The 18,429-nt window shown below is 34.6% G+C and overlaps 1 protein-coding gene across 3 annotated transcripts; it reads right to left on the bottom strand.

Annotated features, from left to right (window-relative positions):
- Nucleotides 1–126: 126 nt before the first annotated feature.
- On the bottom strand, nucleotides 127–18,307 carry LOC135692165 (uncharacterized). Of its 3 annotated transcripts, XM_065210224.2 has the most exons (18): nucleotides 18,225–18,307; nucleotides 17,727–17,837; nucleotides 17,075–17,281; nucleotides 16,208–16,480; nucleotides 15,156–15,264; nucleotides 12,751–12,855; nucleotides 12,241–12,371; nucleotides 11,551–11,666; nucleotides 6,809–6,947; nucleotides 5,892–5,992; nucleotides 5,175–5,263; nucleotides 4,363–4,399; nucleotides 4,123–4,157; nucleotides 3,442–3,524; nucleotides 2,977–3,058; nucleotides 1,656–1,699; nucleotides 1,064–1,176; nucleotides 127–492 (listed from the first exon to the last, which is right to left on the bottom strand). In XM_065210224.2, exons 2-18 carry the CDS (start codon nucleotides 17,769–17,771, stop codon nucleotides 396–398), a joined length of 1,806 nt encoding a protein of 601 aa, XP_065066296.2. In that variant the 5' UTR covers nucleotides 17,772–17,837; nucleotides 18,225–18,307; the 3' UTR covers nucleotides 127–395. The 3 variants fall into 3 exon arrangements, with proteins under 3 accessions (XP_065066296.2, XP_065066295.2, XP_065066297.2); XM_065210223.2 differs by lacking the exon at nucleotides 18,225–18,307 and having other exon boundaries at nucleotides 17,727–18,153; XM_065210225.2 differs by lacking the exons at nucleotides 17,727–17,837; nucleotides 18,225–18,307 and adding an exon at nucleotides 17,889–18,150.
- Nucleotides 18,308–18,429: the final 122 nt, after the last annotated feature.

Genomic DNA, 18,429 nt, shown 5'->3' with positions numbered 1-18,429 from the left:
GTGGCATAAGCAAATCTTTGGAAATGGATACTAATCATGATTATATTTTCACAGAAAAAAGGGGGTAATATTTTACAGCATAAAATAGCCTAAAAAAGTTCTTTGCATGCAGAAAGAGTTTTCAAAACAAATTAAAACATTATTCTGAAAATTCTAAGACAAATACATTTGCTTTGAAAGTCACCAAAATGCATTTCATCCTTTTAAACTACTGCTAAATTTTCTCTAGAGTGCCACAAAACTTTGACAGATGATGATGTTGACTAGCCTTTTCACATGTCTGTCAAAAATTACATAAACTTCAAAAGATTGGCAACTGCAGTACTGCATTGATTGCCATTTTTAGTGTTCCTACAGTTGTGTGACAGTCATTGAATGGAAATTTTGTTAGATAATCATGTCTTTACTTGAAAGAAACCCACGCAGTCTCTTGCATTCCTTATAGCTGATTTCACCTCTTCACTTGGTCTTGTTTTCTTGTCTCGTTGTAGTCTAAAAGCAGAGAGAGATAAAAAAAATTTCAGTATATCTTAACTTCTCTCACTTTAATGAAACATAATTTAATAAATATCATTTCCAGAAATTGGGATAATATAATAAAAATTCCCTTACAAAGTGGTAAAAAATATATAAGCATTTATTCTAAAGCACTGTTCAATTATAAACAAGTTCAATAAAAAAAATTGCAAAACTCATACGGGCTAAAATTTGAAGTGAAAAGTTGGTAAATTTTAGCTGAAATTAAATTTTTGGCTTACATTTCCAGCTGCAATGATAACCCTTTTTATAATCTTAAAATTGCTTTTAGAGTCTTATTTTCTTTGCTTTATGCATCAGTTATATATCTAAGAATGGCATTAGTCATAAAGAATTATCATAAGAAGTTAGTAAGTTATCATTGTCTTAATTCATATTTAGATTGAAAAGTTTACCTTGAGAGAAATAATTTCCAGACATAATGTTAGATCATTTCAACAACAAACACTGCAAATCTGGATTTAAGGTACTAAGCAGCATCAATATCAAGACAAAACTCTTATAAATAAAGTGTCCAATAAATAACCTTTGAAAATGGTTGGATAGAAATCCACTGCCAAATAATAGAACAATCAGCGTGTTTTCTGGAGCACTTTCTATAACTGTACCCAAATTTCTATCTAGGTTTGACAGGGTCTCCTAGGAAACAAATATAGTAATTGGAATACACCTTCAACAGAAAGTCAATAATTCCAGAATTATTTGTGCAAATAAAATAAACATTTAACATGTCACTTTTTACTTGAGTAAGTACTTCACACACAGTTAGGGAAAAACTGCAGTATAATCTAAAGGATGGGAGGAGAGTTGATTGCTTAACAGGCAAGATTGTCCAATTAACTTTTCAGTTTGATGAAAAAATTGCAAATGATATGTATAACTTCCCCTTTAAAGCCACACTGTGGTGCATCATCTGCACTTTTTCAGTTCTTGTTTGACTCTTCTAGTCGTTTGATAAAGTTTTTTGAAAAGCTTGCAAAACACAGGGGAAGATAATGGAAAGGAAAAAACTAAAAATAATATTTTCCTATTAACAGAGCTGATGAAGATCTGTGAAATTCATAAAGAGTACTTTCAAGTACATTCTATATAAAATTTTGAACTAAAATCACTACCACCTTTACTTTTTCACTTTCTGGTTTGTTCCCCATCGCATCATGTTCTAAAAAACAAGAATAAAAATTTTGTACAACGAAAAATTTTTTCTTTAGGCACGGGACACAGATTGGTCAACTATACCGGTCTTGTGCTTGTGTTTTTCTGATTGGCCTATTTTGATCCACAACTGGGTATATACTTTTCATCGTGTTCTTTCGAACCCTTATTCTTACGTTTTATGCTCTGAGAAGTGTCAGACAAAAAAGCTTTTAGCAAATATGTTGCAAAATTTTTGCTTTTTTGAAGCCATTTTAAAAATTAAATGTTGCAAGACCAACAGGGAAACGTAAGCTTGAAGTTGGCCTCATCATTCATCAGTCATAAAATCAATTTGATGTTATCGCTCTGAGGACTGTTAGCTTTCACTTTAAAGAGTGTGGTGTTTCGAAATGACCAGACATAGTATGAAGAAAAGAAAGCCATCCAGACTGTAGAACTTGAAAATCGCAGAACTTGTGTTGCATACGAGAAAAGGGGATTCGCTTAACAAAGCTGAATCTTGTACGGATAAGCCTTCTGTTTACACGGGAACGCTGAGAATCGATCGGCTATTGGTATGGGATCGATCAAGTTTGGGATCCATCCCAAATTGGCACTGATACTGAGATAGGAAACGAGGCCAATGTACTGTACAATTCGAGGTGCTTTGAACATGGTGCTTTAACCTTATTTGTCAGATTTTGCGCACCTTCTTCGTCCGCATAATGAAAAAATTTGAGGAAGTTTTATAATATTTACGCTTTTTTAGTAAAATTTAGCGAACAGAACTTATGATAATAATTTGCTTTGTTCTCCAGTGTGATCTTCACGAATAGGGCCGTTTCTTCATCGCTCGTAGTAGGCATTTTTTTGTTAATTTTCAAATTTGACGCCATTTTCTTTTCAATCTGCCTTCAAGTTGATGGCATAAGCGATACGAACGAACATTTCTTTCAGAAGGGCCTAAAAAGCAATGCGATCCGATCTGGGATCGATCCCGTGTAAACACAGTATATTTTGGGATCGATCCCGTGTAAACGTCTGCAAAAATTTGAGATGGATCCAAAATTGGATCAGCCTCATTTCCTCCGGGTAAATAGGGTCTCATTTCCTCTGTCATTTAGAAAATTCACTGAAAATGATTCAGATCAAGAGTGTGATGAATTTCTAAGTCTTTAGGAAATGTTATGTTTAAGGTTGCACAGACCTATAAAGCACAGACTTAAAGCTTTCACAAACTCAGACTTTAGAAAATAGTTAGAACCGCCCAGTTCTATACATCAAAAGAGAAAGTTGAAATACCTTTAAGAAGTCTTTCAAAATCTTTGAAGTGAGCGAAAACGAAGTCTGAATCTTGTACTGATTTTCTTGCGCCATTGACAACCTGATGACAATGACAAGCAATTATTACACGAAGGAAGCTCGGAATTTTTTATTGGAAGCTCCGTGAATAAGGAACTGACCAAATTGATAGAAAGCGAATGCAGACCAAGTTCAACTCTACATGAATGGTACTAACCTACTTAAGAAATCGCGCATTATTCCACCCCAGGCTAAACGACACATTTTTGGAGAATTATTTAGTATTTGAAGTTAATGTCTTAAATTGAAAATAGAGTCCTTATGCAAATGAATCAAGTCTCGATTTGCGGATCATTTAATAAGTAACATGAAAAGACTCAAAAGAATTTGCCTTGAAAAACTCTTAAGATAGACCTGCTTAGATGAGGAATTGTAAAAATTACTGCATCGTCATCAATGCCATACCTGGTCATCTGAGGTACAAAGAATAGCTTTAGTGTTGCCAAAGCAGTGTTGCCTAGCAATACTGGGAGTATCAACCACAGCACCTGAAAAGGGTAAGAAACATATAGTTTAATACTGCATAACATAAGTACATCTGTGTTTCAAATGAGCACCTCCATGTGCCACCTCCATGTGCCACCTCCAATGCCAAAGCAGTGTTGCTTGCAACATTCCACGAAATTGCGGAAACATGTCATGCTAAAGTACATTAGCTAGTAAAAGTGTTCAAGAGAGAAAACGAACTCTTGAAGAGTCTCGCGAGAAAAATGTGCGAGTTACAAATTTTCAATTTTCTGATTGTCCGCTTACCTTCGCACACGATCCGAAGTTTATACTCTGAGGAGTGTTGGACAAAAAAATATTTTGATGTGATATGTTTCCGCTCATCCGTGCTATTTTCTAATTTTGCTATACCAAAGGCTAATTTTATAAATAAAATTTAATCCTGAATAATTTAAATAGTAAAGACCATAGCAAGTTTAATTAAAACATGACTTAGACTAACCATAAGCAAAAGAGCATTATTAGATACTGCAACACAAACAGAATCCCATCAATTGAACATTCACAATTGAGCGACTTCAAGATACTTCATACCTATCACAGTTTATAAGACTTCAAAAATTGAAAAACGTGACTCACATTTCTTTTCTGCCCTTTCGAAAGCCTCAAATATGCTGAAAGAAGTGATATTTAGTGAACGAAGTGAACTTAAAGAAGTTTTATAAACATATCAAGAATGAATTGTCGGGTCAATCAAAATAGAGGGAGTTTCCTTTTCTAAACCAAAGCTGGCTAAATAGACTGTGCAAAATTCTAGATTTGGGATGAAAAGAGGAAAAAATTAATATCTGTTAGAATAAAGAGAAAATAATCAGGTACCTTTCTTTGAAGTTTTCAAATATTCCAAAATTTATGCCTGTAGATAAAGAATTTCTTTATTAATGTAACAGAAATAATTAATGGAAATGGTACAATAACGGACTGTTGCTTTTTAACATGTTGGTGATTTGTGATACTCAAGAAAAGAGAAGTGAGTGAGTTTGTAGGAAGTTGCCATGCAGCATTGCGAAGTACAACATGTTTTATCTATCCATCGTTAAGATAATATAGAGGCTTTGGAAACAAGTTTTGCCACCTCAATTATCGAGCAATCATCAGCAATGGTGGCCTAAAATAGGTTTTTTGAAAATTTCAAAGGCATCAACTGTGCAAAAAACAGGGAAAATGGCTTGCGATAAAAACCATCTCAATTGACAATTGCCGAGGATAACTGTCTTCTATAATTTTGGATTGAAAGCATTGAACCAGTTTATTGTACGGTATTATGTGAGCAACCAATCTTATGACAAGCTGAAACAAGTTCTTTAACTATGAGCAGATGGTTTTTATGCCGAAATAAAAGAAGAAATTTATACTAAAATTATGTATTATATTCGTGCCAAAAAATTAAAATACATTTTATGCCTAAATTGAAGAAGATATTTTCGTTAGGCATTATTTTCATGCCATAACTCTAGATGATTTTTGTACTGAGAATAAAGAATAAATTTATACCAAAATTAAGCATTATTTCTGCCAAACTTTACTTTAAAATTTTATTCCAAGATCTAAAATTTATACCAAACTTGGGTATTATATTCATGCAAAAATTAAAGAGGATATTTGTACAGAACTTGATAAAAAAATCATACCCTTCTCAAGTTTCAAGTGAAGCAACTGCATGCAAGCTTTGGCATCTTCAATTGAGCAATGACCATTTTCGTTATTTTGTATTTCCCTCCTAAAAATCGCGAATAATAATTTAGTAAGTTGGTCACAGATTTACAGACTGCTTTTAGATGAATCATAAACAATATGAAAACAATGCCAACAACAGTAGTGCGCAAGGAATGAAAGAGTGTTGTTCTTTCAGAGAATCATATCGACATGTGCAAATATCATTGGCTTGGAAAAGTAAAAAAGACAATATCATTACTTTGAAAGAAATTGTATTCAAAATGTTTTCACTCTTTAAAAATATCAAAACATCGTATCTAGATGTATGTTGAAAATAAAAATAAAGGATGGATTTGTTCTCTAGATATAGTTGTAAGTGCAGCCCTACTACGCAACAAATTTTTTTGCATAGAAAATTTCACAAAATTAGACTTAAATGATGCAGATACCTAGCCTGCATGCAAACTTTACTACCCGTTGCGTGGCTCTCCTTCGCAACGGATAGCAAATTCTGCACGCAGGCTAGCAGATACCCCGAGTCTTCTATAAATCAAAGAAAAACACAAATCAAAGATAGCACATAGAAGAATTACTAGGCGAAGCTGTTTCTTACTGTTAATTGTTCATACTAATATATTATTCTTTTAGGCAAAGTTCAAAAACTAATTCAATGTAGTTTGTTTCATCCCTACCGAAGATGCGATTTGACCAGGCTTTTTAATGAAGGCTTGAATCTAGCTCCTCTTTGATCTCCATAAATAATAGAAGTGTCAATGTAATTACTGTGAAATATCTAAAAAAAACAAGGAAGTGAAAGTTCGAAAGGCCATTAATCTAAGATTAATTACGTAAAAATCAAAGAAGGCTTTCGCAAAGAAGTGGGAACAACCGCTTTGAAATCGGATGTGAAACTTATGGAAAAAGAAAGTTTATGAAAAATGCAGGACAGCTATCATTAAAATGGGAGAAATAATTGGGTGGAATGTTGAATCGTATGACTGGGGTTTATACAAAAGCTGAATCTTGCCAAGAACGAAAACCAAAAAATTCAGTCCTCTAGGTTGGTATAGCAGCAGCTGAGACTCTTTTGTTGCCCTCAATATGCTAAATTATGCTCTGATCACAATCATGATTGCCATCTAGAAAAAATACCCACCCCTCTCAGATATCTCTTCGCTTCTGTGTTTAAAAAATTAGACACATCCTGTTCTCGAATCTGTGATATGTTCAGGAATTTTTTCTCATATGATACTTATCTTTTAATCTGTATTCCAGATCACATTTATATGGTAGCTTGCGCACAGATTTTAAATATCTCAAACATGCTTACTACAGTTGAGTCTGCACACAGGCTACAAACAGTTCTCTTTGCTGAATTTAATCAAGTGCTTATAGCTTAGGTTTTCGGTTTTAGCTTAGGATTTATCTGATGGTTACACAAATCTGCAATTCCTATTTTGAAAGCTGAATGCCAGGATTGATGCTAAAAAGGGTTCCTTCCAAGGAAAACAAATTAATGCCAGTATAAGGAGTGGTTGAAAAAAATATCAAATATCCTAGAGGAAATATCTACAAAAAAGCATGCTCTGGAATCAATATATGGACTTACTTTGAGAGCTCTCATATCATTGTCTAAAGAATGTCCAACAATAATATCATTTTGCGAAATGATCTCCAAAAGCCTTTGTTGAACGTCTCCTAATGTCGTGTTTTCATTTGCCAGAATTTCTGGTGTAATACCACTGTACCTGTTTTTGAAATGAAAATACTTGAACAGCAAAGATTTGGTTTTTGATACTTACCTAGTTACCGTGACATTACACCCTTCCTTTAAATTCACATCCAGTGATTCTCGGCAATGATAAATAGTTATATTTTCATTATATTTAAATCAATACTTATATTATATTTAATAATAATAATAATAATAATAATAATAATAATAATAATAATAATAATAATAATAATAATAATAATAATAATAATAATGGAAACTTTTCATTTTCAATTCAATTAAAACTACAATTACAAATTTCACTATTACAAAGGTAATTTGCAATTGGCTAGCCTGGGTTTACAAAGAAAAAGACTATTACAAGCACAAACAAAAGAAATTAACAAAAAAAAAGGAAAAAGTATGTTCGTCATTGTTTGTTTTAGAAGTCGTCAGTAGCAGAGATCGTTAGAACTGAAGAAGTTCAGGATTATTCCAAGATTTATTTCTGCGGCAGAAAATGTAATAGGTAGTACGGATAGTTAAGTTGGATAGTTTGGAGATCATGAAGCGGAGATGATTCTCGCTGATATCTAGAGCGTTGCACATGTCGATGAAAGAGGAGCAAGAGAGACCAAAGATACCTAGGGAACTGATAGAAAGATTAACAAACATGATAGAGGAATAGGCTGAGCTTAGGCTGTGAATGAGATTCGAGTATTTCTCTCTTTTGCGGTTAGCATTAACATCCAAGTTAGTTTCATATCCTACTGTAAGCTCGAGTATGAATAGTCGATGGTCAGAAGTGACTAGAAGTAGATCAGGACGGAAAGAGTCTCCTGTTATGATAGAGGGTGAGAGATAACCTGAAAGATCTGCGTAAAGAGAGCAATTAGGTATAGCTTTTAAAGATTGTGCTAGGAAGTTCAATGCAGAGTTATGGCGCCATGTGTAACGGCCTTCTTCGAGGTATGTTTTGCAGCCTGCAACAATGTGAAGTAACGTTTCTGGCATATGGCAAAAAGAGCAATCGGACGACTGAGTAATGTTCCATTTAGATAGGTTTTTTCGCGTGGCAAGGGAGTTGCTAAGATATTTGATAGTAAAACTGTAAATGTTCTTGGGCATGTTGCTTTGAACCGTGGTCCATATTTTAGAGGCTATAGGAAGAGAGTGGTCAAAGATGAAGGAAAGAACGGTACCTTGAGATACAAGATGGTTTTGAAGGCGCTCTTTATGTTCTGATCTAACAGCCTTCAATACTTCTCTAGTATTCCTGTAAACATCATATTGGATGTTCATGCTCTGGCTGGTATTTTTCCACAAAGATTGGATGTTTTTGTTGGGAGAGGATTTCAGTGCATTACGACAAACAGTTTGACACTGCATGAATTTAACAGAAGGAAGAATCAAGTTAAGACCGAACTGGTTTTTTGACAGAATAATGCCACTTAAAGTAGCACTTATGGGTAAATCGAGCCAACGGCGGATAAATGCAGAAACTTGATTATCAAGGTTTTCGACGATCCAGGTTTTTGATAGATCGGCTACTGTGAGGTGCCACGAAACTTGTGAGAGAAGATAGCTGTTATAAAGAAGCAGCTTATTCTTTGGATGGAGAGGTAAAGAATCAATTTGCGTTAGGAGTTCTGTGAAGATGGAGCTGAGCTTAGACATATGTTCTTGGTTGCTCATATTAAAGTCGAAGTGACGCCCAAGATACTTAAAAGACTCTCCAGTTATGACAGGAGGGACCATTTCATTATTGATGAAGAGCTTTGGCTGATATTGTAGGGAGCGTGTTGAGAATTTTTTAATACCAAAGGTTGTGCATTTGTCTACTCTTATAATCATGTTAGACCATTGACACCATCTTGTAAAGCAGTTTAAGAGTAGCTGGTTTTCATTCTCCCTATTTGTAATGACTGCAGCATCGTCTGCAAACTGAAACCAGTGCTCTGGGGTAAACATACAGTCTGGTTGGCTATGGGGAGAGAAACCAAGTTGTTTGAATTTTTCTGCCTTTATGTATTGAATGAAAGTGTTAAAGCACATGTTAAATAGAAGGGGACTTAGGCAATCACCTTGAAGAACTCCACGTTTAACAGGAATAGCAGGGGTAACAAATTTATCTGTGATAATAGAGGTTTTAAAATTTATGTAGAGACTAGAAATCAGGGACTGGATGTTTTCTGGTACGTGGTGATAAGACAGAACAGATTTGATTAGATTGTGATGAACCTCTCCGAAGGCATTTTTTAGATCCAATAATGTTATGACTAGAGACCGTTGTTTTATTCGAGCTTTGTCTATTATATGGCTCATCATCGCAGTATGTTCTAGTGTACCCGATATCTGATGGGTAAAACCTTTTTGAATCTGATGTTCTATGAAACTATTTTGTTTGAGAAAATCAAATACAGAATCTCGGAGGCAAGATGTGAAGATTTTTAGTGGGACCGATTGGAGAGTGATAGGTCTGAAGTTTGAGGGATCCTCTGTATCTCCTTAATAATAATAATAATAATGGAAACTTTTCATTTTCAATTCAATTAAAACTACAATTACAAATTTCACTATTACAAAGGTAATTTGCAATTGGCTAGCCTGGGTTTACAAAGAAAAAGACTATTACAAGCACAAACAAAAGAAATTAACAGAAAAAAAGGAAAAAGTGTGTTCGTCATTGTTTGTTTTAGAAGTCGTCAGTAGCCGAGATCGTTAGAATTGAAGAAGTTCAGGATTATTCCAAGATTTATTTCTGCGGCAGAAAATGTAATAGGTAGTACGGATAGTTAAGTTGGATAGTTTGGAGATCATGAAGCGGAGATGATTCTCGCTGATATCTAGAGCGTTGCACATGTCGAAGAAATAGGAGCAAGAGAGACCAAAGATACCTAGGGAACTGATAGAAAGATTAACAAACATGATAGAAGAATAGGCTGAGATTAGGCTGTGAATGAGATTCGAGTATTTCTCTCTTTTGCGGTTAGCATTAAGATCCAAGTTAGTTTCGTATCCTACTGTAAGCTCGAGTATGAATAGTCGATGGTCAGAAGTGACTAGAAGTAGATCAGGACGGAAAGAGTCTCTTGTTATGATGGTGAGAGATAACCTGAAAGGTCTGCGTAAAGAGAGCAATTAGGTATAGCTTTTAAAGATTGTGCTAGGAAGTTCAATGCAGAGTTATGGCGCCATGTGTAACGGCCTTCTTCGAGGTATGTTTTGCAGCCTGCAACAATGTGAAGTAACGTTTCTGGCATATGGCAAAAAGAGCAATCGGACGACTGAGTAATGTTCCATTTAGATAGGTTTTTTCGAGTGGCAAGGGAGTTGCTAAGATATTTGATAGTAAAACTGTAAATGTTCTTGGGCATGTTGCTTTGAACCGTGGTCCATATTTTAGAGGCTATAGGAAGAGAGTGGTCAAAGATGAAGGAAAGAACGGTACCTTGAGATACAAGATGGTTTTGAAGGCGCTCTTTATGTTCTGATCTAACAGCCTTCAATACTTCTCTAGTATTCCTGTAAACATCATATTGGATGTTCATGCTCTGGCTGGTATTTTTCCACAAAGATTGGATGTTTTTGTTGGGAGAGGATTTCAGTGCATTACGACAAACAGTTTGACACTGCATGAATTAAACAGAAGGAAGAATCAAGTTAAGACCGAACTGGTTTTTTGACAGAATAATGCCACTGAAAGTAGCACTTATGGGTAAATCGAGCCAACGGCGGATAAATGCAGAAACTTGATTATCAAGGTTTTCGACGATCCAGGTTTTTGATAGATCGGCTACTGTGAGGTGCCACGAAACTTGTGAGAGAAGATAGCTGTTATAAAGAAGCAGCTTATTCTTTGGATGGAGAGGTAAAGAATCAATTATAATAATAATAATAATAATAATTTTATAATTTAAATATATAAATATAATTTTAAAATAATTATATTTCTACATTTGCAAGCATTTCATTAGAAATTTTGACGTGCATACTAAAATAAAAAAACATTCAACAAGGAACAAAAATTCGACATTCAGCTGCATGCGACAAAAATTTGGGGGCGAATTCTGCATCCTGCGAGTAAATATGACGGAGTTTTGGTTTACCTTGTTCTATTGTATAAGCAGATTATTATGAATAAATGAACGCTAACCCAATAACAACAAATAGTTAACAAGACAACAGAATTTAGAGAAAATAAGCAATGTTTACTCCTTCATACACAACTGAAACCACATTTTACATGCCATGATTGCATCTAAATCTTCAAAATTTGCCAAAAATGTAGATGTCATCGGAAAAGATATATTTAATAACTACTGATCATGGGTTTTAACAGTTTTGCATCAAATTTTTGCATCCACAAATGACGAAAACCCAACGCAAATACGTCAATTTCCATAACCATTTCATATCATGCCCTCAATAACATACCGTCTGTTCTCAAGAATGAATTTTTGAAAATCTGCAAAATTTAAAATATTACGTCATTATGACGTCACAAAATCGTCCTCATTCAAAACCAACTAACCAGTGTAGCACGTAAGGTTGTTTCCAAAATGAGCCATGGCTCACTGACACGTCGGTATCTACATAGAACTGGATAAATTAATGTTAAATTAGGTCATACGTACTGGGTAAGATAATCAGTGATCGCTGCCTTTGGCTTCACAAATGTGTCATACAAAACTTCACAGTCTTCATTCACAACAGACACCCTTGTCAACTCATGCCCACCTGCGCTCAAGCACTACAAAAATCGTTTGTCATGTTTTGAGTTAAAGCAACTGCATTCTAGTGTATTCATACTGTAAAACGTTTTAGGACAAGAAACTGTCATAACTTTAGAAAAAAGTATACAGAATATATTATTCTAGATAAAATTTTGTTGACAAAGATTTTGCAAGTTTACTAGGGATGTATGAGAGCATGTACAAGAAACATAAATTATACAATTTAATCTGAACCAACAATCAATGGAGGGGAGGGGGGTGTAATTCGATTCATATATACGTCAGTTTTCTAAAAAAAATAACAGATGTATAATACTGCTGCTTTGCGGCAATAAAATCTCAAGAAGCACATTTGTAACAGTTACACTCTTTGTTGTCGAGAAATTTTTAAATCGTTTCAAACAACATCAGTTAGATAATGCTTTTATAGATCACTTGGGTAAATTCAACCTGCGATGAAATTTTTCACATGATGATTAGACTGGGAACGAGTAAGACTAGTAAAAATGATAGAACAAGGTGGGGACTTAAATTTGTCTTAAAGGATTTTCGACTTAAAGGAACCACCTTAAACAATTCATATTGACTTACCATCTCGCAATCAATTGCGAATACTCTACCATCGACGGACATTAGCTCGTCATCATCATCATCATCTCTCAAACCAAACGCATAGCCCATGCTTGTGTAGTCTTTGTTTGCATTCCTAGTTGAAACATAGCCTATGAAAAACAAATTTACATCCGTTACTGGTCTAAAGTACAAACCCGCTGCGGAACCCAAAGTCCTGTAATTTGCTAGTTCGACACACAACCCCTCCCTATTTCCCATACAACTCGTTGATATCTAATAAATAATACCTTTCACCGTAAAGGCAGTGAATTTTCTTCAGTCAAATGGCTGCCAAAACAATTACTTCTTTAATCATTTGAGTATCTCTTTTCTTCATTTAATATCAAAATGTGTCAATCAACACTTTGATTGTTGAAAGCAATGTTTTTAATTTCATACCATAGTATCTCCTGGGGAAAAGCATAATTTTTACAGAAAACTTGTATATTCAATTTACATGCAATAATTAAAATTTTCTGTAGAACAGACCTTCTCTCTCTTCTACAGACATTTCATGAGCAACAGGATATTCATTAACCATCAGTTGTCCTGGTGTCAAGATAAGATCTTGAGGCCGCAGCGTCTTCACGTCATCTTCAATAAACATATTGTTTTAAGAAAAGTACTTAATAGAAAATAAAAAAAGCATGAAACCACAATAATATTCAAATAAGCCGTTGATACCACCAAATATGAAGTAGTCTGGTATTCCTAAGAGTACGCCGTGTTTCCGTTTATCGGTGCCGTCTTCAAACCTTTATATTCTGATACAAAATCTGCATGATTGCATGAAATATCAAATTTCATGAATAAGTATGTTTTAGACTGACAATCCTATGAAACGGAGACTGGTGATAGAAAGTTAAAATCTTGGTGTTTTGAAATCCTTCTAGATAACAAGAATAAATCTAGATATCGATATATAGAAGAAAACCCTTTCTTCTGTGAAACTAGTAAATATTTGTAGGGAGTAGCATTAGTAAAACAGAAAACACCTGAACTTAAAGTAATAAAAATTATAGTCAGACTATTCCAATGAGTGTCGACTTACACTCTTTTTTTTATAAGAAAAATTTAAGTTTAAGTTCAGGCTGACTGCTTTTAATTTCTTCGAAAATCTGAGGCTGGATTGTTCTCAATTTGTTCTTAATCTAATAGGGTGTAAACAGTGCGAGCCCTTTCGCTCTAGGATGGTGTTCAGGCCTCATTTGCCAACAAAGTGAGTGAGACAGCCTTACTTTGCTGACAAATTTTGATATTCACTGAAAAAACACCCACACATCGCTAAAAATCCTCGATTTTGAGAAAAAACGTTGTTCAAGATTGCATTTAGCAGAAGTTCAGCCTCAGCTTGTTCTGAATTTGTTCTTGTCTTAACTTTTGAACAATTTTGAGGCTCGTGTTCTTATAAAATCGTTCTTATAAAAAAAGAGTGAAAACAGACTGTTTCCAATCAAAAATTTCGTTTCTCTCCATCTGGACCCCCAAGTCTTCACCTGGGTGGCAATTTCTGTTCAACTCATTGTCATTATATACCGACTTTCGAGAAAAAGGTGAGGAACATCACAAAAACGTCCGTCGAAAAGAATTTCTATACGTGCAAAATATAACGCGTCATGAGGTAATTTTGTGAATTTCTTAGCGATATGTTTCAATTTTGATTGGTAACTTCTAAAAAGTGATTAACATCGCCTCTATTTTGCATGGACGAAAATTGAAAACAAAAGGCTTAAGCTGACACGTTTTCACATTTTGATTCCATAAAATCACATTTTGAAGTGCCAAAGAAATAACAATTTAAAATTTAATCAGGTGGCAAAATATAAGCCACGCGGTGTTGATTATTGCACGCATAGAAAGCCTGCTGTAGCGTGTTTGCGTATTATCGCTCATTCTCTCCTTTAAAGCCTACGTTTAATGATCAGAAGTTGACCAGAAGTTGAACACAAAGTCCTTTATATTAGCCTAAAATACTTTTCAAAATATTAACCGTTTATATGTTACTATTTTAAAGCATACTTTTGTTATGTTGGATTAATTTGATGCTTAAAATGGATTTCTTGTTTTATTGGGCCTCCTGGAACCCAAGGCCCATGAGCAACTTGTCCCTCCTGTCCTGCTCCCCCTTGGTGGCCCTGACATTGGCAATCAAATGATGGCTAAAATGTTTGAAATTATGCCTATGGTTTTATGCCTAACAATAAAAACAATGTAAGTATACCAATATTAATTCACATCTACATTCAACTCTGCCTATGATATCTGGAGGGTTCATGAAAATGTTTACATTTAAAATTCTGCACGCAGGCTAATTGGAATAATATGTCAGTAAATTTTTAAAAATGTATAAATAAAAAATTTTTTTCTTCAACAGAAAATTTTAAAAAAATCCTGGATTTTGCCTTTGTTATCACCAAACTTTGTTTTATGGCCTTTATTCATGCAGTTGCAACTTGTACAGCAGTCGTAAATAAAGAAAACCATTTCTGTCAAATAATTTGGCCTTAAGAATTCAACACAAAAATTGGTGATGCCCTAACTCTTTCAGAGCTCGGCATGTGACAGGCCAAGACTTCGCAAACCTAGTAGTTTTAACTCTCCATTAAATTTTGAAGCAAAAAACTTGAATAACAGCCATCAGTTAAGAATATGCATTTCACAGAATTTAAAGAAATTAGATAATTATATCAGCAGCTTATAATATCAGTTGGTAAGAGATTTTAAAGTGACCTTTTAAAAATTTTCTCTACTGGCAAATGCATATCCTTAAAGACAAAACAATTATGGACATCTTGCAAGTTAAAAATATGTAAGAACATGAAAATCTTCAAATATATACAAAGAACAGATAGTTGCCAGAAACAGAACAATAATGTAAAGCAAAAAAGACTTACGGCTTTTGCCTTTCTTTTTTGCAGATTTCTTCTTCATCTTGTAAAAAAGAAAAGACTCTAACGGAGAAAGAAAGAACCCATCTGATCCATCATTTTTAACAGTATAGCCCTGAAATTTAAAACACAACACATTATGGCAATCCTCTTGAGCAGATAATCATAACACTGCAACTTCTACTTATAAGCAGAATGAGCTATTACTGTAAGATAAATTATTCTGTATTGGTCAATTTTATTTGCTTTAGATCAATTGTGCCAATTACCCTTAAATAGCTCATAATCAGATGGTGTCAATTAGTAGGATGTGCTCATAAAATCTTTTTAAACAGTGTTTCAGTAATTCTGCATGCTTTGGCAAAGTTTGTAGAAAAATTGGTCAACAGATTAAGCACTTAGATGGACAATAGACTTTGAAGGGCGATAAAATGCAAGTAAAATGCGATAAAAAGCCAAGGAAATTGTGCATCTCCATTGAGCATAAAGAAGCTAAGTGTACTTTATCAAAGGGTGATGACTCAATGTTTTCCCTTGAAATCCTCTTATTCTGATAGGGTTTAAAATTGCGCAAGCCCTACATACAGGCTTACTTGAAAGTGCTTTGAAAAGTTCCTTGAAAGATAAAAAGAACTATCTTTTCTAAAAGACTTGTGCAAGAAGAAAGTGGAAAATCCTTCTACCTGAAATCTACACTGCCAACAGTTTTTGCTATTAAATCTATTTATTGCTAGCTGAACTTCATATCATTTAACTACAGAAATTCGCAGCGCTCTATAGAAACTCACATTACATAACAGAGTCCTTAATATCTGAAGAGGTTCCACCATTCCTTTTTGCTGACAATCAAGGTTTCTAACAGCTATAGTTGCAAATAATTCGTTTATGTTAATATGATGCATACAGCTCATACTTTAATTAATATTTAACAATAATGTTTGGGCAAAAACGCTTGGTATGTAAAAACGCAAAGTTTTAATTCTTCCCAAAGCAAGAATACAACCACTAATAAAACTTTAGTGTATGTCAGCCAAGTTTTTGGTGAGAATGCAACTTACTGTATTAAACTTTGATGTAATATGTTGAAACGTATCAGTGAACTCCAAAAAATCTTTGCCAGAAAGATAATTAACCATTAGAAAAAGTGTATGCTCTATCTTTTTGGAGGAAAATAAGTTGCACCATGCTGGCTTCTCCCATCTCCCACTTCCAAGAACTGATAACATTATTAGGTCCTTGATGTCTTTGCTATGTAGATACTGTCCTCCTGGCCTTGCCCCATTTTCACTAAATAGCTGCTCCAAGTCTATATCAATTCTGGGCACACCATTCTAAAAAAATAAGATATTGATAGTACCTAATGTCAAGCCATGCCAAAATGAAGGGTTATAACCCTGATCATATCGACTGAAAAAGTTATTTAACAGGACAAAAAAGCATATGTGTACAATTTATTACTTAAGTTTTCAAGAAGACACTTAGCTTCAAGAAGCCTTAAAAATATTCAAACAAAAACTCACATAAATTTTAGGCCTTGGAATGTGAAACTGTTTAATTCACTTCTGTTTATAGCCACGCCCTACTTACAGACATAATTTTTGAAGCAACATTTAGTGTTGCTATAAGCAGGGTCTACAGTAACAAAATATGAGTTTAAAAGCAAATATTCTGGATCTATCAACTAAACTTTCTTTGATTGCAGCCATCTATTCCAGCAATTAAAATTGGTAGTACATATAAAATTGGCAAAACTTCCTGGTCTTCAAATAAAGAATGATGGGAGAAACAGCTGACCCGATATTGAGCCCCTCTCATATTTGACTCTATGGTAAAAGCTAGATTGAAATATCTGCATTCTCACAAAATGTGCTTTCTTTTGAAATGACCCTAAAATATCTGATACTGTGGATTTGATTTTGTCATACCTCCATCTTCTTTTTTGAAGATATTTTTTTATTTGCTTCCTCTGTATTGCAAGTTGACACTTCTCCCTCAGGTGATCTTAGTTCTACATCTTTATCATTTTTGGCCTTTTTGCTTCTCTTTTTCTTGGACCTTTTCCTTGTCATCCCATCTGACAAAATATCTGACTCTAAACTTTGAACTTTATTAAATGTCCTCTTATTGTTTTCCTAGAAATAAAAAACCAATGAGTCAACTAAACAATAGATAGCAACATTTTGTTCTATGTTCAAATTTATCAAAAAAGGAGACAATGGAAAAAGAAAGTTTATAATGGTGCATGGGGAACCAGGTGCATGGGGAGGGCAGATGCTCCCAAGTTTCAGAAGCAGAGGTAAACTACCTTTTGCAGCTCATGGAATTTGTGAGAATAATTTGTCTACATGTGTCCTCCAGTTTTTGAAATGATTCCTTCTTTTACAGTAAAAAAAAAGATGAATAAATTTCACATAAACACATCCTTCATCGGTAGAATGACAAAGTTACTGCACAGTGTATATATCTAGGACACTAAAAAGAAATAAAATTTGAAAGCGAGAAAAGCTTCGCATGCATAATTTGCATCTGAACTGCAAGATACCATGTCCCCCACTATATTCCTCTCGATAAACTTACTGGTTTAGTTAGGTTGCTACTCGTTTGCATCAGAGACTTCTCCATTTCCTGCAGGTTTTTTTATTCTTGAGGTTGCTTACCACTTTAGTCCATTAAAGGGACAAAATCCAACTGAAAAATTGAAATCAACAGAGTTCAATCACGTTAAAACATGTACAATACCTAAAACAGACAATGTCCCAAACTTAGCTCCTCATTTTTCTGCGCCTGGTAAAGTTCTCTCGACAGATTCAAACATCGTTGTTATTTAAGCCAAAAATATAATAGGTACGGTAGCAAAATACCAATTTCAGAATGGAAACTTTCGAAACTTGCAAACACACTTCCCCGGCTATGGGCTTTGCAAACCATTTCTTAGAAAGCATTGTTGTGTGGATGTCTTCTTGGAAACGACTTTGGACTTCGACCTTGGCAGGCAGGTAGAAGGTGAATAAGCAGCAAAACCAAATATTGACCGTAGGAACATTCTAACATTTATGAAAAATAAAATGCAATTACCTTTTGTTGCTTTTTTAAAAAAAACTCATGTTTCCAACAGCCATAAGTTAGTCCCCGCGTTCTGGTAACCTCGATATGAATTTGGGAATCGGAAAACGTCTCCGGCCACGGGAGGGGGGGGGCGGTGGTGCTAGGGGGCTTGAGCAATTATTCGTAGACCCTACCATCTGTGTCATGCAGCGTCACTTACTTCAGTGCCATCGTT

The sequence above is a fragment of the Rhopilema esculentum genome, chromosome 13, assembly GCF_057945365.1.
Source record: "Rhopilema esculentum isolate cy_ngs chromosome 13, ASM5794536v1, whole genome shotgun sequence".
NCBI lineage: Eukaryota > Metazoa > Cnidaria > Scyphozoa > Rhizostomeae > Rhizostomatidae > Rhopilema > Rhopilema esculentum.
Note: the sequence above shows the minus strand (reverse complement) of the source record. Positions and strands in the feature narration are given on the sequence as shown.

What these genes read in the sequence shown, in the direction of transcription:
- LOC135692165 (XM_065210224.2), bottom strand. Translation starts at nt 17,771, where the DNA reads ATGGAGAAGTCTCTGATGCAAACGAGTAGCAACCTAACTAAACCA. An exon ending in ATCACTGATTATCTTACCCA is followed by an intron (nt 6,948 to 11,550) that starts GTACGTATGACC and finishes TTTCAAAAACAG; the next exon opens with GTACAGTGGTATTACACCAG. An exon ending in TTTGAAAACTTCAAAGAAAG is followed by an intron (nt 4,158 to 4,362) that starts GTACCTGATTAT and finishes CACTTCTTTCAG; the next exon opens with CATATTTGAGGCTTTCGAAA.